The sequence below is a fragment of the Bombina bombina genome, chromosome 6 (assembly GCF_027579735.1).
Source record: "Bombina bombina isolate aBomBom1 chromosome 6, aBomBom1.pri, whole genome shotgun sequence".
NCBI lineage: Eukaryota > Metazoa > Chordata > Amphibia > Anura > Bombinatoridae > Bombina > Bombina bombina.
Window position 1 is genome coordinate 854,654,519 of NC_069504.1, and position 24,343 is coordinate 854,678,861.

Below are 24,343 nucleotides of genomic sequence, written 5' to 3' on the forward strand. Positions count from 1 at the left end.
CTTTGTAATGAGAGATAAAGTTGTAGCATAATCCATAAGTAGTAATGTATTTTTCATTTTTATCCCTATATCTACTAGTGCACCAAATGTGTAGCAATAATATTGTTTGATTTAGAAAGGGTATACACATTTAATAAAGTTTCTAATTTACTTTTATTATGTAATATACTTCATTCTCTTGCAGCATCAAACATAAGCTTTCTGTGTTTTCAGACTCCCATTGAGTTCTATGGCATCCGAGACCTCAAGGGTGGCGGATTGAAAACCAGGTACCCTGAGTCGGAAAAGACGCAAGCGTAAATGTAGAATTTTTGTTAACTTTGTGAGAGCTTTAAATAGTGTCAATTAGAAGGGCAAATCAACTCCCATTGATCTGCATCGGATTGAGATCGCGGGATCGTATTTTACGTCACAAATTTCAACATTTGCCGATCTTGATGCTTTGATAACTATGGCGGATCAATCGCGCCACAATTATGATGCGGAATTCCAGCGTATTTTCAGTTGATACTTTGATAAATAGACCCCAAAATTTCATTCTTTTTAAAATGACTAATGATGTATTATATCAAACTTTGCAATGTAATTCTATTATTTGTTTTGCTGCCTTTCCTGTAATTGAAACTGTAAATTTGTTTTGTAGACCAGGTACATACTCCTTGAAAAACCTCTTGAGTATTGTTTATCTACTTTGCAGATCTCCTGCACTGATCAAGCAACCACTAAAAAATACAGCAGGGTCACAGTTTATTTTCCTGCAGAATGGATTTAGAGAACAGCAGGAAAAGTAATAGTGAAACTAATTATGCTTATTTAAAGTGAGCTTTTTGCAATCTCAGTCAGTGCAGGATTATTTTATTATAGAAACTATAAACATTGCGTAATATATTTTAGAGTATTACACACAATAGTTCTTGCCTTTTAGATGCTTTGAGCCATCATTGATTTTGTATTAATTTAGTACCCCAAAATACCCCTGATCATATTCTTTGTTAAAAAAAAAAAAAACCAAGCCAGAAACATCAGTGTTTGGTTAAACAACATTTATTGTAATATTTATGTTGTGGGGGCAGGAGGAGGAGGAGGGAGGGGTAATTAAGGAGGTTAACAAAGAGAGAGAGAGGGGGCAATTACCCTATTGCCCCTGGCCACACACATACACGCGCACACACACCCTCCCTCCTAACAAGACATTGCAGGCAAATGAGCCAAGTAAATACAAAAAGGACCTGGCCAGTGGGATAAATACACTACAATGGGCATACAATATCCCAGCTGTCCCAGTGCCTTATTGCTCCAGTTGGCAGCAGCTACATAATGGCTGATCCCATGCAGGGGAATTAAAAGGGTTAATAATAAGAAGGAGGGCAATTCTTTGGTGGTGGGGCAAGAAGGGTAATCGTTTTTGCAATGAAAAATGTCAAAAAGGGAAGTGTAAGTAATACCCCACTACTTCTCTCTCAGTAACACTTAGTTAAGGGTTGAAATTTTGCCCCCTCCCCTAAAATTATCACATTTGAGGTATTACAAGAAAGCCATAGACCCCAACAACTTATATAATTTTCCTCTAAAGTGGTCGGATGATAGTAGGCACATGGGGTAACTTGCTCACGTACTCTAGTACTATACCTCAAATTGCCATTCCCCAATATACTTAACATTATATCCTCCATTCTACTCCAGGGCTATCTGGTGATGCAGCCTCCTGCAAGGCTGCTTTTTTTTACACCATATCAGATAGACATAGGAGAACCAGTTAAATAGCTTGGGTGCAGAGTATTAAGCTTGAGCATCCATCCCTTACACTATATCCCTCCAGATTAGTGACAGAGAAGGGGTGCAGCCGTACCCTAGCAACCCAAATACCCTTGTGATACAACAAGTCACCCAATCTTAACTTCAGAAAGGAGAAGGCACCGTTTATTTTGGGAGAATCTGAGCACAGAGGAGTTACACTTCTGTTTATTAAGCATCCCTCTTATAACACACCATAAATATACTATATATATATGTGGGCATATGGTGAATACAAAACTAATAGGTGGGTTGGAGAGAAGAGGAGAAGGAGAGCATTTTCACAAACATAATCCTCCCTATTTAACCCTCCACTTCCATCCTCTATGTAATAATTTAATTTGGTGAGTTGACAGATGTTATTCCAGAGGTAATTTTCTCCACCCCCCTCCCCCAGGTAGAAATACCACTGACACACAGCTCCACGGAGAACAAAAGAACAGAATAACCTGCACACAGACAAATTAAATATATATATATATATCTATATATATATGTGTGTGTGTGTGTATATAAGTAAGGGGGATTATCCAATCAGAGGGTATTTACAGAAGGGGTAGCAGGGAGATAATCTGCACAATACATGAGCCCCCTTGTCCCTTAAGTAGAGGGAGAGGGGGAAAAAAGGCTGGAAGGGGAGTTATGTTGAAGTTTGTCATCCCAGCTGGGGGAGATGATAGATCTGGTGAGGAAGAGGGGAGAGAGAGAATAAGAGAAAGAAGGGAGAGTGCAAATTCCTTAGGTGCTGAAATAGACTGAAAAAAATGAAAAAAGAATACAGTGACATAGGGAGTAAAAGAAAGGATAAGAAAAGAGTGAGCAAATGGAAGGACGGATATAGATGGAGAGAGGTGAGCAGAGGGTAAGAAAGGCAGGCAAGTCGAGGATGGAGAGAGACAAAAAGGTGATGGGAAGAGAGAAGCGAGAAATATGAGGGGAGAGAAAAAGGAAGAACAAAAAGAGAGTAAAAAAACAGTAAGGTGTTTAGAAGCAAAGTATGGGTAGGAAACAATGCCGTGAAAAAGGAGAAGCAAGTACACAAACAGCAGAAACAACATCAAGAGAAGAAATGTAAGAGAAAGGAAAATAAAAAACAAACAGAGAAAGAGGAAGATTGGGAGAGGACAAAAGAGAAAAAGGAAAAGGTTAATACGATCATATGCATACGGCAGCAGATATAAGTAGCAGGTATTTTATAATACACAACCTCTACATAAAGAACTCACCAATTATTATGATGAGAATGATAGCACATATCACACCCATAATGATCATCATCTGCAGAGAGAAAAAAGAAATCATTTAAACAAGGAAATGAAAGAAAGTGGAAAAAAGTGATAAAAGAAGACAAAGTGTTAGAAAATGGCAAAGTAGATATCCATTTAAATGGAACAAAGAGGCCATTAAACATCTCAGGGTTCAACTTTTGCATGAGCTCCCCAAGGTTATTGCCACCAACCACAACTGCCTACTACTACTACTACTACTTTTAAACAAAATCTTTCCCTACCCAGATTCAAAGAGATTTCATGGTTGGGTAGGATCGCGGACTTTAAAATGATGTTACTACCAAAACTTACTTACCTATTCTGATGTCTACCTCTAAAATTGCCAATGACACTCATAGAAAGCTACAAGTCCCTTTTTATATCTGGGCAAACTCCCACCCCTGTATTTCACGTACTATTTTATAATCCCAGATTGACAAAGGAGTTTAGGTTTACCTAATCTCAAACTGTACTACGAGGCAGCAATGCTCTCACATATATCTGGTTGGGGTAATACGGGTGAACATCCTAGATGGTACGAAATAGAGCAGGTATCCCTCCCCTACGACATTCTACTTTCTGACCTTATATGGATTCCACAACAATGTAAATTTTCATTTACTTTCATTAGTCCAATTATAAAAGACTGTTTAATCAATTGGCATAGATTTGGACATTCCTTAATAGTCACCCCACTCCCATCCCCAATACAAGGCATCAAGGGCTTTCTTCAGGGACTACCAGAATAACACCCCAACAGTTGGTAGGGGACCTACACAATGGCTCTAAATGGCTTTCACATTCTGAACTGATTTTACACTACACTATACCTACCAAGCTAGCCTTTGAAGTGCGGAACCTAGAGATTTTACGATTTGGGAGACTAGATGGAAGTCAGCACTACAGAGTCATAAACCACTGAAGATACATTACCAATGCCTATTATATTGCCTGACTCTACGTAAGTCCCACAACATCATAGCTTGGGAGAGGGACCTCAAAAGAGAAATAGAGACTAAACACTGGACATTAGCCATGAAAGACACTAGACTTACTATACACTGTGTGACCCTCTTTGAATTAAACTTTAAATTATTGACGAGATGGCATTGGGTTCCAAGCAGACAACACAAAATATCTCATTTAAACTCATCTACCTGCTGGAGGGAATGTGGAGGTACTGGAAATGACCTACATATATGGTGGGGCTTCCCAGTAATACAACACTTATGGAGAGAGATATTAGATCTCTGTGCCCATCTAGGCTTAACAAGGGGAAGTAGACCTGAAACATGCCTACTCCACCTAGAAATCCCTAAATTGCCAAAATCCCCAAAATACCTTTATACAGGGAGTGCAGAATTATTAGGCAAATGAGTATTTTGACCACATCATCCTCTTTATGCATGTTGTCTTACTCCAAGCTGTATAGGCTCGAAAGCCTACTACCAATTAAGCATATTAGGTGATGTGCATCTCTGTAATGAGAAGGGGTGTGGTCTAATGACATCAATACCCTATATCAGGTGTGCATAATTATTAGGCAACTTCCTTTCCTTTGGCAAAATGGGTCAAAAGAAGGACTTGACAGGCTCAGAAAAGTCAAAAATAGTGAGATATATTGCAGAGGGATGCAGCACTCTTAAAATTGCAAAGCTTCTGAAGCGTGATCATCGAACAATCAAGCGTTTCATTCAAAATAGTCAGCAGGGTCGCAAGAAGCGTGTGGAAAAACCAAGGCGCAAAATAACTGCCCATGAACTGAGAAAAGTTAAGCGTGCAGCTGCCAAGATGCCACTTGCCACCAGTTTGGCCATATTTCAGAGCTGCAACATCACTAGAGTGCCCAAAAGCACAAGGTGTGCAATACTCAGAGACATGGCCAAGGTAAGAAAGGCTGAAAGACGACCACCACTGAACAAGACACAAGCTGAAACGTCAAGACTGGGCCAAGAAATATCTCAAGACTGATTTTTCTAAGGTTTTATGGACTGATGAAATGAGAGTGAGTCTTGATGGGCCAGATGGATGGGCCCGTGGCTGGATTGGTAAAGGGCAGAGAGCTCCAGTCCGACTCAGACGCCAGCAAGGTGGAGGTGGAGTTATGGTTTGGGCTGGTATCATCAAAGATGAGCTTGTGGGGCCTTTTCGGTTGAGGATGGAGTCAAGCTCAACTCCCAGTCCTACTGCCAGTTTCTGGAAGACACCTTCTTCAAGCAGTGGTACAGGAAGAAGTCTGCATCCTTCAAGAAAAACATGATTTTCATGCAGGACAATGCTCCATCACACGCGTCCAAGTACTCCACAGCGTGGCTGGCAAGAAAGGGTATAAAAGAAGAAAATCTAATGACATGGCCTCCTTGTTCACCTGATCTGAACCCCATTGAGAACCTGTGGTCCATCATCAAATGTGAGATTTACAAGGAGGGAAAACATTACACCTCTCTGAACAGTGTCTGGGAGGCTGTGGTTGCTGCTGCACGCAATGTTGATGGTGAACAGATCAAAACACTGACAGAATCCATGGATGGCAGGCTTTTGAGTGTCCTTGCAAAGAAAGGTGGCTATATTGGTCACTGATTTGTTTTTGTTTTGTTTTTGAATGTCAGAAATGTATATTTGTGAATGTTGAGATGTTATATTGGTTTCACTGGTAAAAATAAATAATTGAAATGGGTATATATTTGTTTTTTGTTAAGTTGCCTAATAATTATGCACAGTAATAGTCACCTGCACATACAGCTATCCCCCTAAAATAGCTATAACTAAAAACAAACTAAAAACTACTTCCAAAACTATTCAGCTTTGATATTAATGAGTTTTTTGGGTTCATTGAGAACATGGTTGTTGTTCAATAATAAAATTAATCCTCAAAAATACAACTTGCCTAATAATTCTGCACTCCCTGTATATACATTATGATGGTAACAAAATTATCAATAGCAAGACACTGGAAGCAGAAATCTGCCCCCACATTACAAAAAACAAAATGTATGCTTACCTGATACATTTATTTCTTCAAGATGTGGTGAGTCCATGGGTTCATCTTAATTACTGTTAGGAATACCACTCCTCGCCAGCAGGAGGAGGCAAAGAGCACCACAGTAAAAACTGTTAAGTATCACTTTCCTACCCATAAACCCCAGTCATTCGACCAAGAGAAAATGGAGAAAGGAAAGTAACACAAGGTTTCGGAGGTGACTGAGGTTTAGTAAAAAACCTATAACAATTACCCAAAAACAAAGGGTGGGTCCGTGGACTCACCACATCTTGAAGAAATACATTTCTCAGGTAAGCATAAATTTTGTTTTCTTCTAAAGATGTGGTGAGCCCATGGATTCATCTTAATTACTGTTGGGAATCAATACCCAAGGTAGAGGACACAGATGAGTAGGGAGGGATAAAAACTCAGCATGCCTAAACAGAAGGCACCACCGCTTGAAGGACCTTTCTCCTAAAAGCTGCCTCAGCCGAGGCAAAGGTATAAAATCTGTAAAATTTAGAAAAGGTATGTAAAGATCAAGTTGCAGCCTTGCAAATCTGCTCCACAGAAACTTCATTCTTGAAAGCCCAAGAAGACGCCATGGCTCTGGTAGAATGAGCCCTAATTCTATCTGGAGTTTGCTTCCCAGAGGAGTCATATGCCATGCGAATCACACTTCTCAACCAAAGAGCCAGAGTAGAGGCAGATGCCCTCTGACCTCTATACTTTCCAGAAAAACGAACAAAAAGCGCAGAAGACTTCCGAAAGTCTTTAGTCGCTTCCAAGTAAAACTTAAGAGCATGAACCACGTCCAAATTATGCAGCAAACACTCCTTATCCGAAGAAGACTTCGGACACAGGGAAGGAACAACAATATCATGATTAATATTCTTAGTGGACACAACCTTGGGAAGGAATCCCAACTTAGTACGAAGAACAGCCTTATAAGCATGAAAAATGAGATAAGGAGAATCAAAATGTAAAGCGGATAGTTCACATACTCTTCGAGCAGAAGATATAGCCAAGAAAAACAAAACTTTCCAAGACAAAAGCTTAATGTCCAAGGAGGAGCAATCACCTTAAACACCGGCCTAATTCTGACCAAGGTCTGACAAAAAGACTGAAAGTCTGGCACATCTGCCAATCGTTTGTGCAAAAGGACTGATAAGGCTGAAATTTGACCCTTCAGGGTTCTAACAGACAAACCTTTCTCCAGACCCTCCTGGAGAAAGGATAATATTCTTGAAATCCTAACCTTACTCCAAAAATATCCCTTAACTTCACACCAAAAAAGATATTTCCTCCATATCTTATGGTAAATCTTCCTAGTAACCGGCTTACGAGCCTGGATCAGTGTCTCAATCACTGACTCCGAAAACCCCCACTTAGATAGAATCAAGCGTTAAATCTCCAAGCAGTCAGCTTCAGAGAATCGAGATTTGGATGAAGAAAAGCCCCTGATGAAGAAGGTCCATCCTCAGGGAAAGCCTCCACGGAGGTAGAGATGACATCTCCACTAGATCTGCATACCAGATACTCTGAGGCCAAGCTGGAGCAATTAGAATCACTAAAGACCGTTTCTGTCTTACGTGAGCAATTACCCGAGGCAGGAGAGCAAACTGAGGTAACAGATAAGCCATCTGGAAGTCCCACGGAACTACCAAGGCGTCTTATCAGAAAGGCCTGAGGATCCCTCGACCTGGAACCGTACTTTGGAAGCTTGGCATTTTGGCGGGACACCATGAGATCCAACTCTGGCATCCCCCATCTGGATACCAGCTTGGAGAACACTTCCGGATTGAGTTCCCATTCCCCCGGATGGAAAATCTGCCTACTTAGAAAATCTGCTTCCCAGTTGTCTACTCCTGGGATGTAGATGGCTGACAGACAACAACAGTGGTCCTCCGCCCACTGAATGATCCGAGACACCTCCCTCATAGCTAGGGAACTTCGCGTTCCCCCCTGATGGTTGATGTACGGTACTGACGTTATGTTGTCTGATTGGAATCTGATGAACTGGTTCGAGGCCAACTGAAGCCAGGCTAACAGCACATTGTAAATTGCTCTCAACTCTAGGATGTTGATTGGCAATTTGGACGCCTCCCGAGTCCAAAGACCTTAAGCTTTGAGGGACTTCCAGACTGCCCCCCAGCCCACTAGGCTGTAAATTTGGAGAAAGATCCAGATAATCTCCGTTCCACTGGTTGAGCATGCACAACTGCAGGGCTCTCAGATGAAACCGAGCCACCATTAGTCCAATTACCTCCATACACTGAGCAACTGAAGGACTGGGTGTCTCCTGAAGGACTCAACAAGACGATAGAAGCTTGACTGTTCTGGTCTCCATCAGGAATATCTTCATCAGGACAGAGTCTATGATAGTCCCTAGGAACACTACTCTTGTTGTTGGAACCAGAGAACTATTTTCCACATTCACCTTCAACCCGTGAGACCGGAGGAAGGACAGTAAAATCTCTGTGTGAGATGCTGCCTTTGGAAAGGAAGGAGCCTGAATTAGAATATCGTCCAGATAGGGGGCCACTGCTATCCCCCTGGACCGGACCACCACTAGAAGACCCCCTAGGACAGTGCTTTCCAAACTGTGTGTCGGGACACACTAGTGTGTCGGCAGCAGTGTGTAGGTGTGTAGGTGTGTCCCTGCTTCAGCACAAATTTTTTTAAATTTAAATATTTTTTTTTAAATTGTTTTTTGGTTTCTGACTTTCCACCTGCCTGCTACGCATATCACATGGTTGACACATGATTGATACCTAGTGGGTCACAGATCATCTTAACCAATTGGCACAGCTCAGTGGGAACTGAAACTATTACCATTGGCGGATTTGGCGGCACATTGGCTCCTGACTGCACGTGTAGTCTCCTTAATTGGCTTGTGACTGCAAGTGTAGCCAGTGAGTGGGACAACAGTGTGTTTGCAGCGCGGGCAGTAGTCAGTCGGACTCACAGAGCTCTAAGGGTGGCAGCTTAAATGCTGAGCTGAAGTCAGAGGTTTTTTTTTTTGCAACTAGCTCCCAGTAGTGCATTGCTGCTTCTGCTCTTGATATATGGATAGAAAGTGAAAGCTTAAAAATGATTGATGATGATATATGAGTGTCTTTATCTAATATTATACCAAATATTCTGAAACTGTGTTCATCCCATCAACCTCATTATATCCCATTAAAATATTAAGTAACTATTGGTGTTATTAAACTTTTTTAATTCTTGCACATACATACTGTTACTTGCAAATGCATTTTGTTATTATATGATTTATGTATGTGTCCGTATCTTTTAAAACAAGTTAGTTTAACCTCCTGTTTGCTAGTACAACTGAATTACTGTGTCGCGAAATGATGTAGGTCTACAAAGTGTGTCACCAACATGAAAAGTTTGGAAAGCTCTGCCCTAGGACCTTCGAGAATATTCTGGGAGCTGTGGCCAGGCCGAATGGCAAAGCCACAAACTGAAAGTGAAGATCTGGGAATGCAAACCTCAGAAACTTGTGATGATCCCTGTGGATGGGAACATGTAAGTAAGCATCCTTTAGGTCTATGGTCATCATATACTGGCCCTCTTGGATCAAAGGAAGAATTGTTTCTTGACTGACGGAACCTTGAGGAATTTGTTGAGACACTTTAAGTCTAGAATCGAGTGGAAGGTTCCCTCTTTTTTGGGAACCACGAAAAGGTTTGAGTGAAATCCCAGACCCTGTTCCAACTTTGGAACCAGAACAATCACCCCCAGAACCGAGAGGTCTTCTACACACTTCAAGTATGCCTCTCTCTTTATCTGGTCTGCAGATAATCTGGAAAGGTGAAACTTGCCCCTGGGGGAAAACCCTTGAATTCTAATATGTAGCCCTGAGAAACAATTTCCCCCGCCCATGGGTCTGGAACGTCCCTTAACCATACCTGAGCGAATTGAGAACGTCTGCCCCCAACTAGATCCAGGCCTGGATTGGGGGCAACCCCTTCATGCAGACTTAGAGTCAGTCGCAGGCTTCTTAGCCTGCTTACCCTTACCCCAGGACTGGTTCGGCTTCCAGGCTGGCTTGTTATTATCCTGTTTATCTGAGGAAGACTTACCTCTAAAGTTGCGAAAAGAACGAAAATTACTTTCACGTCCCTTCGGTTTGCTCCTCTTATCCTGGGGCAGAAAAGATCCTTTTCTCTGATGAAACATCAGCTGATCAAGACTTCAACCATAAAGCCCGTCTGGCCAAAACAGCAAAACCAGAAGCCTTAGCTCCCAATCTAAGGACCTGAAGGACCGCATCAGCAATATAGGAATTGGCGAACCTGAGAGATCTAATTCTATTCTGAATCTCGTCTAGAGGCGTTTCCTCCTGTAGAGAGTCTGCTAATGCTTCAAACCAGTATGAGGCAACACTAGTCACCATGGCAATACACACCACAGGTTGCCATTGGAGACCAAGATGTAAATAGATCTTCTTAAGATAAGCCTCCATCTTTTTATCCATCGGAGCCTTGAAGGCACAACTGTCCACAATAGGGATAGTAGTCCTCTTGGCCAGAGCAGAAATGGCACCCTCTACCTTGGGCACCGAAGACCAAGACTCCGACATAGATGAATCTACTGGAAACATCTTCTTAAACACCGGGGACGGTGTAAAAAACACTCCTTGTTTCTCCCACTCTTGGGCTATGATTTCCTTAACCCTATCTGGGATCGGGAAAACCTCTGAAGAGGAAGGAACATCAAAGAAACTATTAAGTTTGCTGGACTTCTTAGGCGTTACTACTGCCTGAGTATCAGAATCATCTAAAGTAGCTAAAAACAGAATTTATGCTTACCTGATAAATTACTTTCTCCAACGGTGTGTCCGGTCCACGGCGTCATCCTTACTTGTGGGAATATCTCTTCCCCAACAGGAAATGGCAAAGAGTCCCAGCAAAGCTGTCCATATAGTCCCTCCTAGGCTCCGCCCACCCCAGTCATTCGACCGACGGACAGGAGGAAAAAAACAGGAGAAACTATAGGGTGCTGTGGTGACTGTAGTTAGAGAAAATAATTCATCAAACCTGATTAAAAAACCAGGGCGGGCCGTGGACCGGACACACCGTTGGAGAAAGTAATTTATCAGGTAAGCATAAATTCTGTTTTCTCCAACATTGGTGTGTCCGGTCCACGGCGTCATCCTTACTTGTAGGAACCAATACCAAAGCTTTAGGACACGGATGAAGGGAGGGAGCTAATCAGGTTACCTAAACAGAAGGCACCACGGCTTGCAAAACCTTTCTCCCAAAAATAGCCTCTGAAGAAGCAAAAGTATCAAATTTGTAAAATTTGGCAAAAGTGTGCAGTGAAGACCAAGTCGCTGCCTTACATATCTGATCAACAGAAGCCTCGTTCTTGAAGGCCCATGTGGAAGCCACAGCCCTAGTGGAGTGAGCTGTGATTCTTTCTGGAGGTTGCCGTCCGGCAGTATCGTAAGCCAATCGGATGATGCTTTTAAGCCAAAAAGAAAGAGAGGTAGAAGTCGCTTTTTGACCTCTCCTTTTACCAGAATAGACGACAAACAGAGAAGAAGTTTGTCTGAACTCTTTTGTAGCTTCTAAATAGAATTTTAGAGCACGGACTACGTCTAAATTGTGTAACAAACGCTCCTTCTTTGAAACTGGATTCGGACACAAAGAAGGAACAACTATCTCCTGGTTAATATTTTTGTTAGAAACAACCTTTGGAAGAAAACCAGGCTTAGTACGCAAAACAACCTTATCTGCATGGAACACCAGATAGGGCGGAGAACACTGCAGAGTAGATAACTCAGAAACTCTTCTAGCAGAAGAAATAGCAACCAAAAACAAAACTTTCCAAGATAACAACTTAATATCTATGGAATGTAGAGGTTCAAACGGAACCCCTTGAAGAACTGAAAGAACTAGATTTAAACTCCAGGGAGGAGTCAAAGGTCTGTAAACAGGCTTGATCCTAACCAGAGCCTGAACAAATGCTTGAACATCTGGCACAGCTGCCAGTCGTTTGTGTAATAAGACAGATAAAGCAGAAATCTGTCCCTTTAGAGAACTCGCTGATAATCCTTTATCCAAACCCTCTTGTAGAAAGGAAAGGATCTTAGGGATTTTGATCTTATTCCATAAGAAACCCTTGGATTCACACCAGCAGATATATCTTTTCCATATTTTATGGTAAATTTTTCTAGTTACCGGTTTTCTGGCTTGAACTAGAGTATCTATCACAGAATCTGAAAACCCACGCTTTGATAGAATCAAGCGTTCAATTTCCAAGCCGTCAGCTGGAGGGAAACTAGATTTGGATGTTCGAATGGACCTTGTACTAGAAGATCCTGTCTCAAAGGTAGCTTCCATGGTGGAGCCGATGACATATTCACCAGGTCTGCATACCAAGTCCTGCGTGGCCATGCAGGAGCTATCAAGATCACCGAGGCCCTCTCCTGCTTGATCCTGGCTACCAGCCTGGGAATGAGAGGAAACGGTGGAAACACATAGGCTAGGTTGAAGGTCCAAGGCGCTACTAGTGCATCCACTAGAGTCGCCTTGGGATCCCTGGATCTGGACCCGTAGCAAGGAACCTTGAAGTTCTGACGAGACGCCATCAGATCCATATCTGGAATGCCCCATAATTGAGTCAACTGGGCAAAGATCTCCGGGTGGAGTTCCCACTCCCCCGGATGGAATGTCTGACGACTCAGATAATCCGCCTCCCAGTTTTTCACACCTGGGATGTGGATCGCAGATAGGTGGCAGGAGTGATCCTCTGCCCATTTTATTATTTTGGTCACTTCTTTCATCGCCAGGGAACTCCTTGTTCCCCCCTGATGATTGATATAAGCAACAGTCGTCATGTTGTCTGATTGGAATCTTATGAATCTGGCCTTTGCTAGTTGAGGCCAAGCCCTGAGAGCATTGAATATCGCTCTCAGTTCCAGAATGTTTATCGGGAGAAGAGACTCTTCCCGAGACCATAGTCCCTGAGCCTTCAGGGATTTCCAGACCGCGCCCCAGCCCACTAGACTGGCGTCGGTCGTGACGATGACCCACCCTGGTCTGCGGAAGCTCATTCCCTGGGACAGGTGGTCCAGGGTTAGCCACCAACAGAGTGAGTCTCTGGTCTTCTGATCTACTTGATTCACTTGAGACAAGTCTGTATAGTCCCCATTCCACTGTTTCAGCATGCACAGTTGTAATGGTCTTAGATGAATTTGCGCAAAAGGAACTATGTCCATTGCTGCAACCATCAATCCTACTACTTCCATGCACTGAGCTACGGAAGGACGAGGAATAGAATGAAGAACTTGACAAGCGTTTAGAAGTTTTGACTTTCTGACTTCTGTCAGGAAAATCCTCATTTCTAAAGAATCTATTATTGTTCCCAAGAAGGGAACTCTTGTCGACGGAGACAGGGAACTTTTTTCTATGTTCACCTTCCATCCGTGAGATCTGAGAAAGGCCAGAACGATGTCTGTGTGAGCCTTTGCCTTTGAAAGAGACGACGCTTGTATTAGAATGTCGTCCAAGTACGGTACTACTGCAATGCCCCTTGGTCTTAGAACCGCTAGAAGGGATCCGAGTACCTTTGTGAAAATCCTTGGAGCAGTGGCTAACCCGAATGGGAGGGCCACAAACTGGTAATGTTTGTCCAGAAAGGCAAACCTTAGGAACTGATGATGTTCTTTGTGGATAGGAATATGTAGATACGCATCCTTTAGATCCACGGTAGTCATAAATTGACCTTCCTGGATGGTGGGTAGAATCGTTTGAATGGTTTCCATTTTGAACGATGGTACTCTGAGAAATTTGTTTAGGATCTTTAAATCCAGAATTGGTCTGAAAGTTCCCTCTTTTTTGGGAACTACAAACAGATTTGAGTAAAATCCCATTCCTTGTTCCGCCGTTGGAACTGGGTGTATCACTCCCATCTTTAACAGGTCTTCTACACAATGTAAGAATGCCTGTCTCTTTATTTGGTTTGAGGATAAGTGACACATGTGGAACCTTCCCCTTGGGGGTAGTTCCTTGAATTCCAGAAGATAACCCTGAGAAACTATTTCTAGTGTCCAGGGATCCTGAACATCTCTTGCCCAAGCCTGAGCAAAGAGAGAGAGTCTGCCCCCTACTAGATCCGGTCCCGGATCGGGGGCTACTCCTTCATGCTGTTTTGTTAGCAGCAGCAGGCTTCTTGGCCTGCTTACCCTTGTTCCAGCCTTGCGTCGGTTTCCAGGCTGGTTTGGATTGAGAGGCATTACCCTCTTGTTTAGAGGATGCAGAGTTAGAGGCCGGTCCGTTCCTGAAATTGCGAAAGGAACGAAAATTAGACTTATTCTTGGCTTTGAAAGGCCTATCTTGTGGGAGGGCATGGCCCTTTCCCCCAGTGATGTCTGAAATAATCTCTTTCAATTCTGGCCCAAAGAGAGTCTTACCCTTGAAGGGGATATTAAGTAATTTTGTCTTGGAAGATACATCCGCTGACCAAGACTTTAGTCAAAGCGCTCTGCGCGCCACAATTGCAAACCCTGAATTTTTCGCCGCTAATCTAGCTAGTTGCAAAGTGGCATCTAAAATAAAAGAATTAGCCAACTTGAGTGCGTGAACTCTGTCCATAACCTCCTCATACGGAGTCTCTCTACTGAGCGACTTTTCTAGTTCCTCGAACCAGAACCACGCTGCTGTAGTGACAGGAACAATGCACGAAATGGGTTGCAGGAGGTAACCTTGCTGTACAAAAATCTTTTTAAGCAAACCCTCCAATTTTTTATCCATAGGATCTTTGAAAGCACAATTATCCTCGATAGGAATAGTAGTGCGCTTGTTTAAAGTAGAAACTGCCCCCTCGACCTTAGGGACTGTCTGCCATAAGTCCTTTCTGGGGTCGACCATAGGAAATAATTTCTTAAATATAGGAGGGGGGACAAAATGTATGCCGGGCTTCTCCCACTCCTTATTCACTATATCCGCCACCCGCTTGGGTATAGGAAAAGCGTCAGGGTGCACCGGAACCTCTAGGAACTTGTCCATCTTGCATAATTTTTCTGGAATGACCAGGTTGTCACAATCATCCAGAGTAGATAACACCTCCTTAAGCAGTGCGCGGAGATGCTCTAATTTAAATTTAAATGTCACAACATCAGGTTCTGCTTGTTGAGAAATTTTACCTGAATCTGAAATTTCCCCATCCGACAAAACCTCCCTCATGACCCCTTCAGATTGGTGTGAGGGTATGACAGAGCAATTATCATCAGCGCCCTCCTGCTCTACAGTGTTTAAAACAGAGCAATCACGCTTTCTCTGATATGCAGGCATTTTGGATAAAATATTTGCTATGGAGTTATCCATTACTGCCGTTAATTGTTGCATAGTAATAAGCATTGGCGCGCTAGAAGTACTAGGGGCCTCCTGCGTGGGCAAAACTGGTGTAGACACAGAAGGAGATGATGTAGAACTATGTCTACTCCCTTCATCTGATGAATCATCTTGGGCAACTTTACTATCTGTGGCAATACTGTCCTTACTTTGTTTGGACGCTATGGCACAATTATCACACAATTTTGAAGGGGGACACACATTGATCTTCAAACATATAGAACATAGCTTATCTGAAGGTGCAGACATGTTAAACAGGCTTAAACTTATCAAAAAAGTACAAAAACCGTTTTAAAACAAAACCGTTACTGTCTCTTTAAATTTTAAACAGTGCACACTTTATTACTGAATATGTGAAAAAGTATGAAGGAATTGTTTAAAATTTACCAAATTTTCACCACAGTGTCTTAAAGCATTCAAAGTATTGCACACCAATTTTCAGAGCTTTAACCCTTAAAATAAAGAAACCGGAGCCGGTTACAGTTTTAACCCCTCTACAGTCCCAGCTACAGCCTTTGCTGCGACTTTACCAAACCCAGGGGGGAATACGATACCAGATGAAGCCTTCTAGGAACTTTTCCAACTACTTTCAGATCCTCACACATGCATCTGCATGTCTTGCTCTCAAAAGTAACTGCGCATTAATGGCGCGAAAATGAGGCTCAGCCTACAACTGGGAAGGCCCTTCCTGACTGGAAAGGTGTCTAACACAGTGCCTGACGTTAAAAAACGTTCCCCAAGCTTATAAGTGTAAATTACAAGCATAAACATGTATAAAATGCCCAAATAAAGCAACCGATTTTGCCCATAAAAGTGTCTACCAGTTTTATAGCCCATATTAAGCCCTTTATTCTGTTTGAGACTAAGAAAATGGCTTACCGGTCCCCATGAGGGGAAATGACAGCCTTCCAGCATTACACAGTCTTGTTAGAAATATGGCTAGTCATACCTTAAGCAGAAAAGTCTGCTAACTGTTTCCCCCAACTGAAGTTACTTCATCTCAACAGTCCTATGTGGAAACAGCAAACGATTTTAGTTACTGTCTGCTAAAATCATCTTCCTCTCACAAACAGAACTCTTCATCTTTTTCTGTTTCAGAGTAAATAGTACATACCAGCACTATTTTAAAATAACAAACTCTTGATAGTAGAATTAAAAAACTACAACTAAACACCACATACTCTTAACCATCTCCGTGGAGATGTTGCCTGTGCAACGGCAAAGAGAATGACTGGGGTGGGCGGAGCCTAGGAGGGACTATATGGACAGCTTTGCTGGGACTCTTTGCCATTTCCTGTTGGGGAAGAGATATTCCCACAAGTAAGGATGACGCCGTGGACCGGACACACCAATGTTGGAGAAACCTCCTTTAAAAGCACCCGGAGGTGTTATAGCTTAAACCTGAAGGAAGATCCTTCACTATCAGAGAAAGGCATTACACTGTCTGAATCTGAAATCTCACCCTCTGAGCGCTATTAAAGGTGAGCAGTGGAAATAACTTGCAAGTTATTACCGAGCCACTCATAACGCAAAACTCGTAATCTGGCTGAGTGTTAGCTGCCATACAGGCTTGGGACGGAATAGGGGTAGGCCCTGGCATTACCTGGACAACATACTCCTGAGAGATGATAACAAGTACCAAAGTATCACAAAAAAGGGTGGATAAATGAAATAAATGTGATATGATAAGATAAACACAAAATAAAAATAATATTATATATGTGGTGCCACTAATAAATGTTGGACCATAAAAATTAATATAAAGTTCATATAAGGATATGTATATTCTTCCTGGCACTCTTCAGTCTTATGTGTGGTCTCCCTTGATCCTCATAAAAAAGAGAAAATATGCCACATAGCGTAATTCTGTAACTTTGTTGCAATACAAAACTTGTGACTGTGCAAATGGTTACTCACATGCGGTGGAGCTATAGCCAAGCTCAGGTAGAAGCGCACACCCACTTTTGCAATAAGTTTAGGCAATACAATATAGTAATTGCTCAATATGAGCTTAACAAGATACTAGAAACCGTAGGTAAGGAGTGTAGAAACTGAACCACACAACCTCCCCCAGAAAGTCCAGTAACTGTTGCTCTTCTTATTGGTGTGCAGATACTTGGGAAAACGCCAGAGAACGATGAATCCAACGTACGTTTCGCATTAAGCTTTATCAAGGATGGTGTGCGCATGTCCAAAACCTTAATTTAAGTCATTCAAAATCCTTAAACCGGAAATCCGGTACACGGTCCTCCATTTTTAGAGTGGGCAAACATTTAAATTTGTGGTCACCATAAGACTATCTCCAAGTAGAAATATTCAAAGAGAAGGCATTCACCAATCTATGCATAAACATTAGTTAAGGATAGACATATTAGACAAAGGAATATTTAAATTAATTAAACGAAATCATTTCATTTTACAAGTATACTAGGTACCATATAAATAGAAAATATTTACAGTTAGTATGTAATGTATTAATACGGAACATAAAGACAAATATACACCTTAAAAATATTACATATTAGTAATGTTCTCATTATTGTCAAAAACGGAATCATATACATTTTGTAAATGAGATCTGTCCTATTAGTGATGATCTTAGGGTAATTCATCATTATGTGTAGATACCTTTTAGGTATTGGAAAAACATCAGTACACACCGGCACTGCATAGTATTTATCCAGCCTACACAATTTCTCTGGCACTGCAATTGTGTCACAGTCATTAAGAGCAGCTAATACCTCCCCAAGCAATACACGGAGGTTCTCAAGCTTAAATTTAAAGTTAGAAATCTCTGAATCAGGTTTCCCCGAGTCAGAGATGTCACCCACAGACTGAAGCTCACCGTCCTCAGGTTCTGCATATTGTGACGCAGTATCGGACATGGCTCTTACAGCATCTACACGCTCTGTATCTCGTCTAACTCCAGAGCTATCACGCTTGCCTCTTAATTCAGGCAATCTGGCTAATACCTCTGACAGTATTATTCATGATTGCTGCCATGTCCTGCAAAGTAATCGCTATGGGCGTCCCTGATGTACTTGGCGCCATATTAGAGTGCGTCCCTTGAGCGGGAGGCGAAGGGTCCGACACGTGGGGAGAGTTAGTCGGCATAACTTCCCCCTCGACAGAACCCTCTGGTGATAATTCTTTTATAGATAAAGACTGATCTTTACTGTTTAAGGTGAAATCAATACATTTAGTACACATTCTCTTATGGGGCTCCACCATGGCTTTTAAACATAATGAACAAGTAGTTTCCTCTGTGTCAGACATGTTTGTACAGACTAGCAATGAGACTAGCAAGCTTGGAAAACACTTTAAACCAAGTTAACAAGCAATATAAAAAACGTTACTGCGCCTTTAAGAAAAACAAATTTTGACAAAATTTGAAATAGTGAAAAAAGGCAGTTACAATAACAAAATTTTTACAGTGTATGTAACAAGTTAGCAGAGCATTGCACCCACTTGCAAATGGATGATTAACCCCTTAATACCTAAAACGGAATAATAAATGACAAAAACGTTTTTAAAAACAGTCACAACTGCCACAGCTCTACTGTGGCTGTTACCTTCCTCCATCACAACTTTTGAAGCCTTTTAAGCCCTTCAGAGATGTCCTGTATCATGCAGAGGGAAGCTGAATGTCTCTGTCTGTATTTTTTGCTGCGCAAAAAAGCGCTAAAATAGGCCCCTCCCACTCATATTACAACAGTGGAAAGCCTCAGGAAACTGTTTCTAGGCAAAAATCTAGCCAGCCATGTGGAAAAAAACTAGGCCCCAATAGGTTTTATCACCAAGCATATATAAAAACGATTAAACATGCCAGCAAACGTTTTATATTGTACTTTTATAAGAGTATGTATCTCTGTTAATAAGCCTGATACCAGTCCCTATCACTGCATTTAAGGCTTAACTTACATTAATCCGGTATCAGCAGCATTTTCTAGCAAATTCCATCCCTAGAAAAATGTTAACTGCACATACCTTATTGCAGGATAACCTGCACGCCATTCCCCCTCTGAAGTTACCTCACTCCTCAGAATATGTGAGAACGGCAGTGGATCTTAGTTACTTCTGCTAAGATCATAGAAACCGCAGGCAGATTCTTCTTCTAAATACTGCCTTAGATAAAATAGTACGCTCCGGTACCATTTAAAAATAACAAACTTTTGATTGAAGAAAGAAACTAACTATAATACACCACTCTCCTCTTACTACCTCCATCTTTGTTAAGAGTTGCAAGAGAATGACTGGATATGGCAGTGAGGGGAGGAGCTATATAGCAGCTCTGCTGTGGGTGATCCTCTTGCAACTTCCTGTTGGCAAGGAGAATATCCCACAAGTAATGGATGATCCGTGGACTGGATACACTTAACAAGAGAAAAGCAGTAAATCTTACGAAATTTTTACAGTGTGTATAATAGGCTAAAAGAGCATTGCACCCACTTGCAAATGGATGATTAACCCCTTAGTTTCAAAACCGGATCAAAAAAACGATATAAACGTATTTAAACAGTCACACCAAACTGCCACAGCTCTACTGTGGCCCTACCTGCCCATACAACGACTTTGGAAGGCATAAAAACCCTATAGTGAGGTCCTAAATGTTCAGGGGACTCCTTCAGGGAAGCTGGATGTCTCAAACTGCAAAACTAATGCGCAATTTAGGCGCGAAAATAGGCCCCTCCCAACCTGTACTCACAGTGAGAGGGCCTTAAAAAACTATCCCTAGGCAAAATCTAGTCAGCCATGTGGAAAAAACTGGGCCCCAGAATAAAGTTTTATCACCAATATGTAATAAACGTTCATACACCTTCAAGCAAACGTTATATCTATTCAGTAATGTGAATAAATAATAAAAATATTACCCTTTACAGCAAGCATGATACCAGTCGTTATTAAATCACTGTAATCAGGCTTACCTTAAGTAAATTCGGTATTGTCAGCATTTTCTAGCATATCATTTCTCTAGAAAAATTAAAAACTGAACATACCTCAGAGCAGGAGACCCTGCACGCTATTCCCCCAGCTGAAGTTACCCATCTCTTCAGTTATGTGTGAGAACAGCAATGGATCTTAGTTACAACCTGCTAAGATCATCAAAGACCACAGGCAGACTCTTCTTCAACTTTCTGCCTGAGTCTAAAACAGTACAACTCCGGTACCATTTGAAAATAACAAACTTTTGATTGAAGATAAACTACATTAATGCACCACATCTCTCTAGCTGCTTCCCTTGTCGAGAGCTGCAAGAGAATGACTGGGAGGTGGCAGTTAGGGGAGGAGCTATATAGACAGCTCTGCTGTGGGTGATCCTCTTGCAGCTTCCTGTTGGGAAGGAGAATATCTATGAAGAAATAATTTAGTTCTGGCACTGTGAAAATAAAGTGATAGGAAAAAGGGATATAGTATTCCCTGGTGCTAACCCTTAATATTAATACTTAAATAAGGATAGGGGGGAGAGAGACTGGACAAGAAGGGGTTAATTAGCACTCATTCCTATTATTTGGAGTAAGTATGTTGAAATATTCAACTATTCAAAAGTTTGAAGTTAAGTTAAAACATTATTTATTTATTAAACCACTTTTAAAAAGAGTGTGATTAGAAATAACACTCTCACCATTACAAAAAAGCCCCACACTAACACTCCACACTCACACCAGTGGATATCACACTGCAATATACCCAGACAGTAAACACAGTTTCCACCACCCCCCTGTATTCCTGGCCAGTAACAGGATACGCTGGCTTCAGGTGACAGGGATGGCTTCTATTCTGTGTGCACACGTCCCTTGCAGTGGATTGATTATGGCGTGAGTACAAGATTAGAAAATGATTAAAAACATTTATGCTGAATTAAGCATACTGTAAAGGTAGGCACAAACGCGTTTCAGCCGAGTAGCGGCCTTTCTCAATGTGCAATCAGAATTTTGACAAGACGAGTGACTCGCTCGCAGCACCTTATAAGCCTATCCCCTATTTAGCCTGCCCAATCATAGCGTGCGTTTGAAGCACGCCCACCTTTCAGCGAATCCCAAGCGATTCAAAATAGCGTGCTCTGGGCAGGAAATCAGTGACCGATTGGTTGCTAGTGACTTCATACAGGCCCAATCAGAGATAACCTTTTTTTTATCTACGGTCAATGACGGGATGGCTATAACAAATACTGTGACTGCGATCACTGTAAATAATCCGATTCTATGTGCACCCATAGTAGCTCCATGAGCTTATGATTGCTTAGGTACAATTGTTATTATTGCGATGAGCAAGTGTTATGTACATAATGTACCATTAAGTCAGGTTTTGGAGCAGTAGCGCATTTGTTAAATTTATTATTGCTAAATGCACTAACGGTTTGTCCATAAGAGGTATAAAATGCTTGATATTCTATAATAAAATGGATATATTCGGTTTTTACTGTATAAAAGCATACCAACTTTCACACTATGGTTCAGAGATCATTTAAGAATCCCAAACTTATAGAATAACAAGTCCATTATTTTATTATATTTTAGTAAGCAGGTTTATAAAGTAATACATTGATCACATTAAATGTCCTCTACGGAAATTCTCTGGGTGCACATTAGAATTCGGTTTGATGATGATTATCAATTATAGTCAATATCTTTACAAGAAATAAAAATGAAATGTGCAATAAAAAATCAGAGGAATGCCCAAAAATTATTATTCTCATTCATGCCATTGGGCATGACAGCATTTAAATTAAAAATCCATCTAGCCTCTTTTTTCAAGAGGGCTTGTTCCATATCCCTGCCACGTATTCCAGGGCGTATTGTTTCCAATCCCCAGAACTTAAAAGTGTTAGTTTTTCCTTCATGACAATGCAGAAAATGCCTGGCGACACTGGTGATTTGTTTGCCCTTTTCTACATCCTTTGCTGAATTCCTAATGTTGCTTAGGTGCTCAGTGATTCTAACTCCCATCTGTCTAGTGGTCATACCTACATAAAAACAGTTGCAGCTGCATGATAGACAGTAAATCACATTTGTTGTTTTACAAGTGATGTGATTTTGAATCATCCATTTTCTGTTAAATCTATCCAGCATATATTTCTTTTTAACCATATATGTGCAGTTTTTGCAATTACCACATGCTATAGATCCTTTATAGATCGGGGCTTTTTTGGCATTTCTGTTAAAGTGGCTGGAGGTTAGATGATCACTGAGATTGTTTGCACGTCTATAGGTGCACAAAGGATTCTGTGGAATAATGGAGTTAAGCTGTTCATCTAATTGTAAGATATGCCAGTGTTTGGATAGTATATTGGATACCTGTTGACTTTGGTTACAATATGTAGAGATGAATCTTAATGGATTAGAGTTGGAATGTATCTTTTTGGGTCTTAGCAGTTCCTCCCTATTTTTATGTAATGCTTTCTGATAGGCTCTCTTAAGAGACTTTCTAGAATAACCCCTTAGAAGTAATCTATTCCTTAATTCATCAGCAGCCTTCTGGAAAGATTCTAGTGATGAAGAATTTCTGCGAATCCTCAAATATTCCCCAGTTGGTAAACTCCTAATGGTGTTAGGGTGATGAAAACTGTTGGCATTGAGGATATTGTTAGTTGACGTAGGCTTTCTAAAGGTTTCTGTCTCTAGATTATTATTACTCTTACGAATAGATAAATCTAGAAATTCTACCTTATGATCATCACATGTCATGGTTAGATACAGTCCAAAAGGATTATCATTAAGGGTAGCAATGAATTCATGGAGTAATTCTATAGAGCCCTCCCATACAAACAAGATATCGTCTATATACCTGGACCAGTGGGTGATGTACTTGGTAAACTGTAGAAGATTATTATGGAAAACTACAGTTTCCTCCCACCAGCCCAGGTATATATTGGCGTAAGTAGGGGCGCAGGATGTCCCCATCGCGGTTCCACACAACTGAAGGTAGAACTTTCCATCAAAAACAAAGTAGTTGTGTTCTAATACAAATTCCAACAGGTCAATGATGAATTGTTTAGTTTCATCTGTTAGGTCTTTGTTTTTTGATAGGAAGTAGGACACTGCCTGACAGCCCCACTTTTTATCTATGCTTGTATAAAGGGATTCCACGTCGCACGTTACTAATAAAGATTCTGGTCTTACAGTCAGTGTGTTAATTTTAGTCAATACGTGCATAGTGTCTCTAGTATGGGAGGGCAAAGCATCCACTATGTACCTAAGTCTGGCATCCACATATTTACTGGCCTTTTCAGTCATAGATCCAATGCCAGAGACAATGGGTCTTCCCGGTGGGCATTCCAGATTTTTATGGATCTTAGGTAATAAATAAAGTGTTGCTATTGTAGGGTGTTTGACATCTAGAAATTGCTGTTCTTTTTTATCAATTATGCCTTCTGCAGCTGCTGCACAAATCAATTTTTTATACTGTTTAAGAAATTCCTCCGTTGGGTTCCCAAAAAGATTTTTATAATTTTTAGGGTTATTCAATTGTTTCTTAACCTCAGTGGTGTACATATCAGTGGGCCATATAACAATGTTCCCTCCCTTGTCACTCTGTTTGATTTGGACATCTGTCCATTCTTTCATAGATTTTAGTGCTAGTTTTTCTTCTTCAGAAAGGTTGTCAGCCAATGTGTCCATTTCTGGTGGAATTGCTAATATGTCTTTACACACTAAATCAAGAAATGTTGCAGTGTTATGTGAGGTACTAGGTGGAGGTATGAATTTTGATTTGATTTTTAATACATCACGCCACTTTGTATCACTATATACAATTTCTTTGGGATCCCTTTCAGACTCTTCTAGAAGGAAGATAAGATCTTGTATTGCTTTCACATCATTACTATCTAAACCCTCTGTATCTGAACTGGAGGAAAAATATTTTTTAAGTAGTATTTTTCTTGCAAATAAATGTACGTCTTTGATGATCTCAAACTTGTCAAGTTGGGCTGTGGG

At 41.2% G+C, this 24,343-nt stretch overlaps 1 protein-coding gene across 1 annotated transcript in view; it reads right to left on the reverse strand.

The window, feature by feature from the left end:
* Positions 1–1,028: 1,028 nt before the first annotated feature.
* Positions 1,029–24,343, reverse strand: part of LOC128663779 (vesicle-associated membrane protein 2) — a 151,184-nt gene continuing 127,869 nt past the window's right edge. Inside the window, exons 4-5 of the mRNA XM_053718278.1 lie at positions 3,021–3,072; positions 1,029–2,549 (exon numbers count right to left, since the gene is read on the reverse strand). Coding sequence (XP_053574253.1) covers positions 2,533–2,549; positions 3,021–3,072 — 69 coding nt within the window. The 3' untranslated portion in view covers positions 1,029–2,532. The remainder of the gene's footprint in view (positions 2,550–3,020; positions 3,073–24,343) is intronic.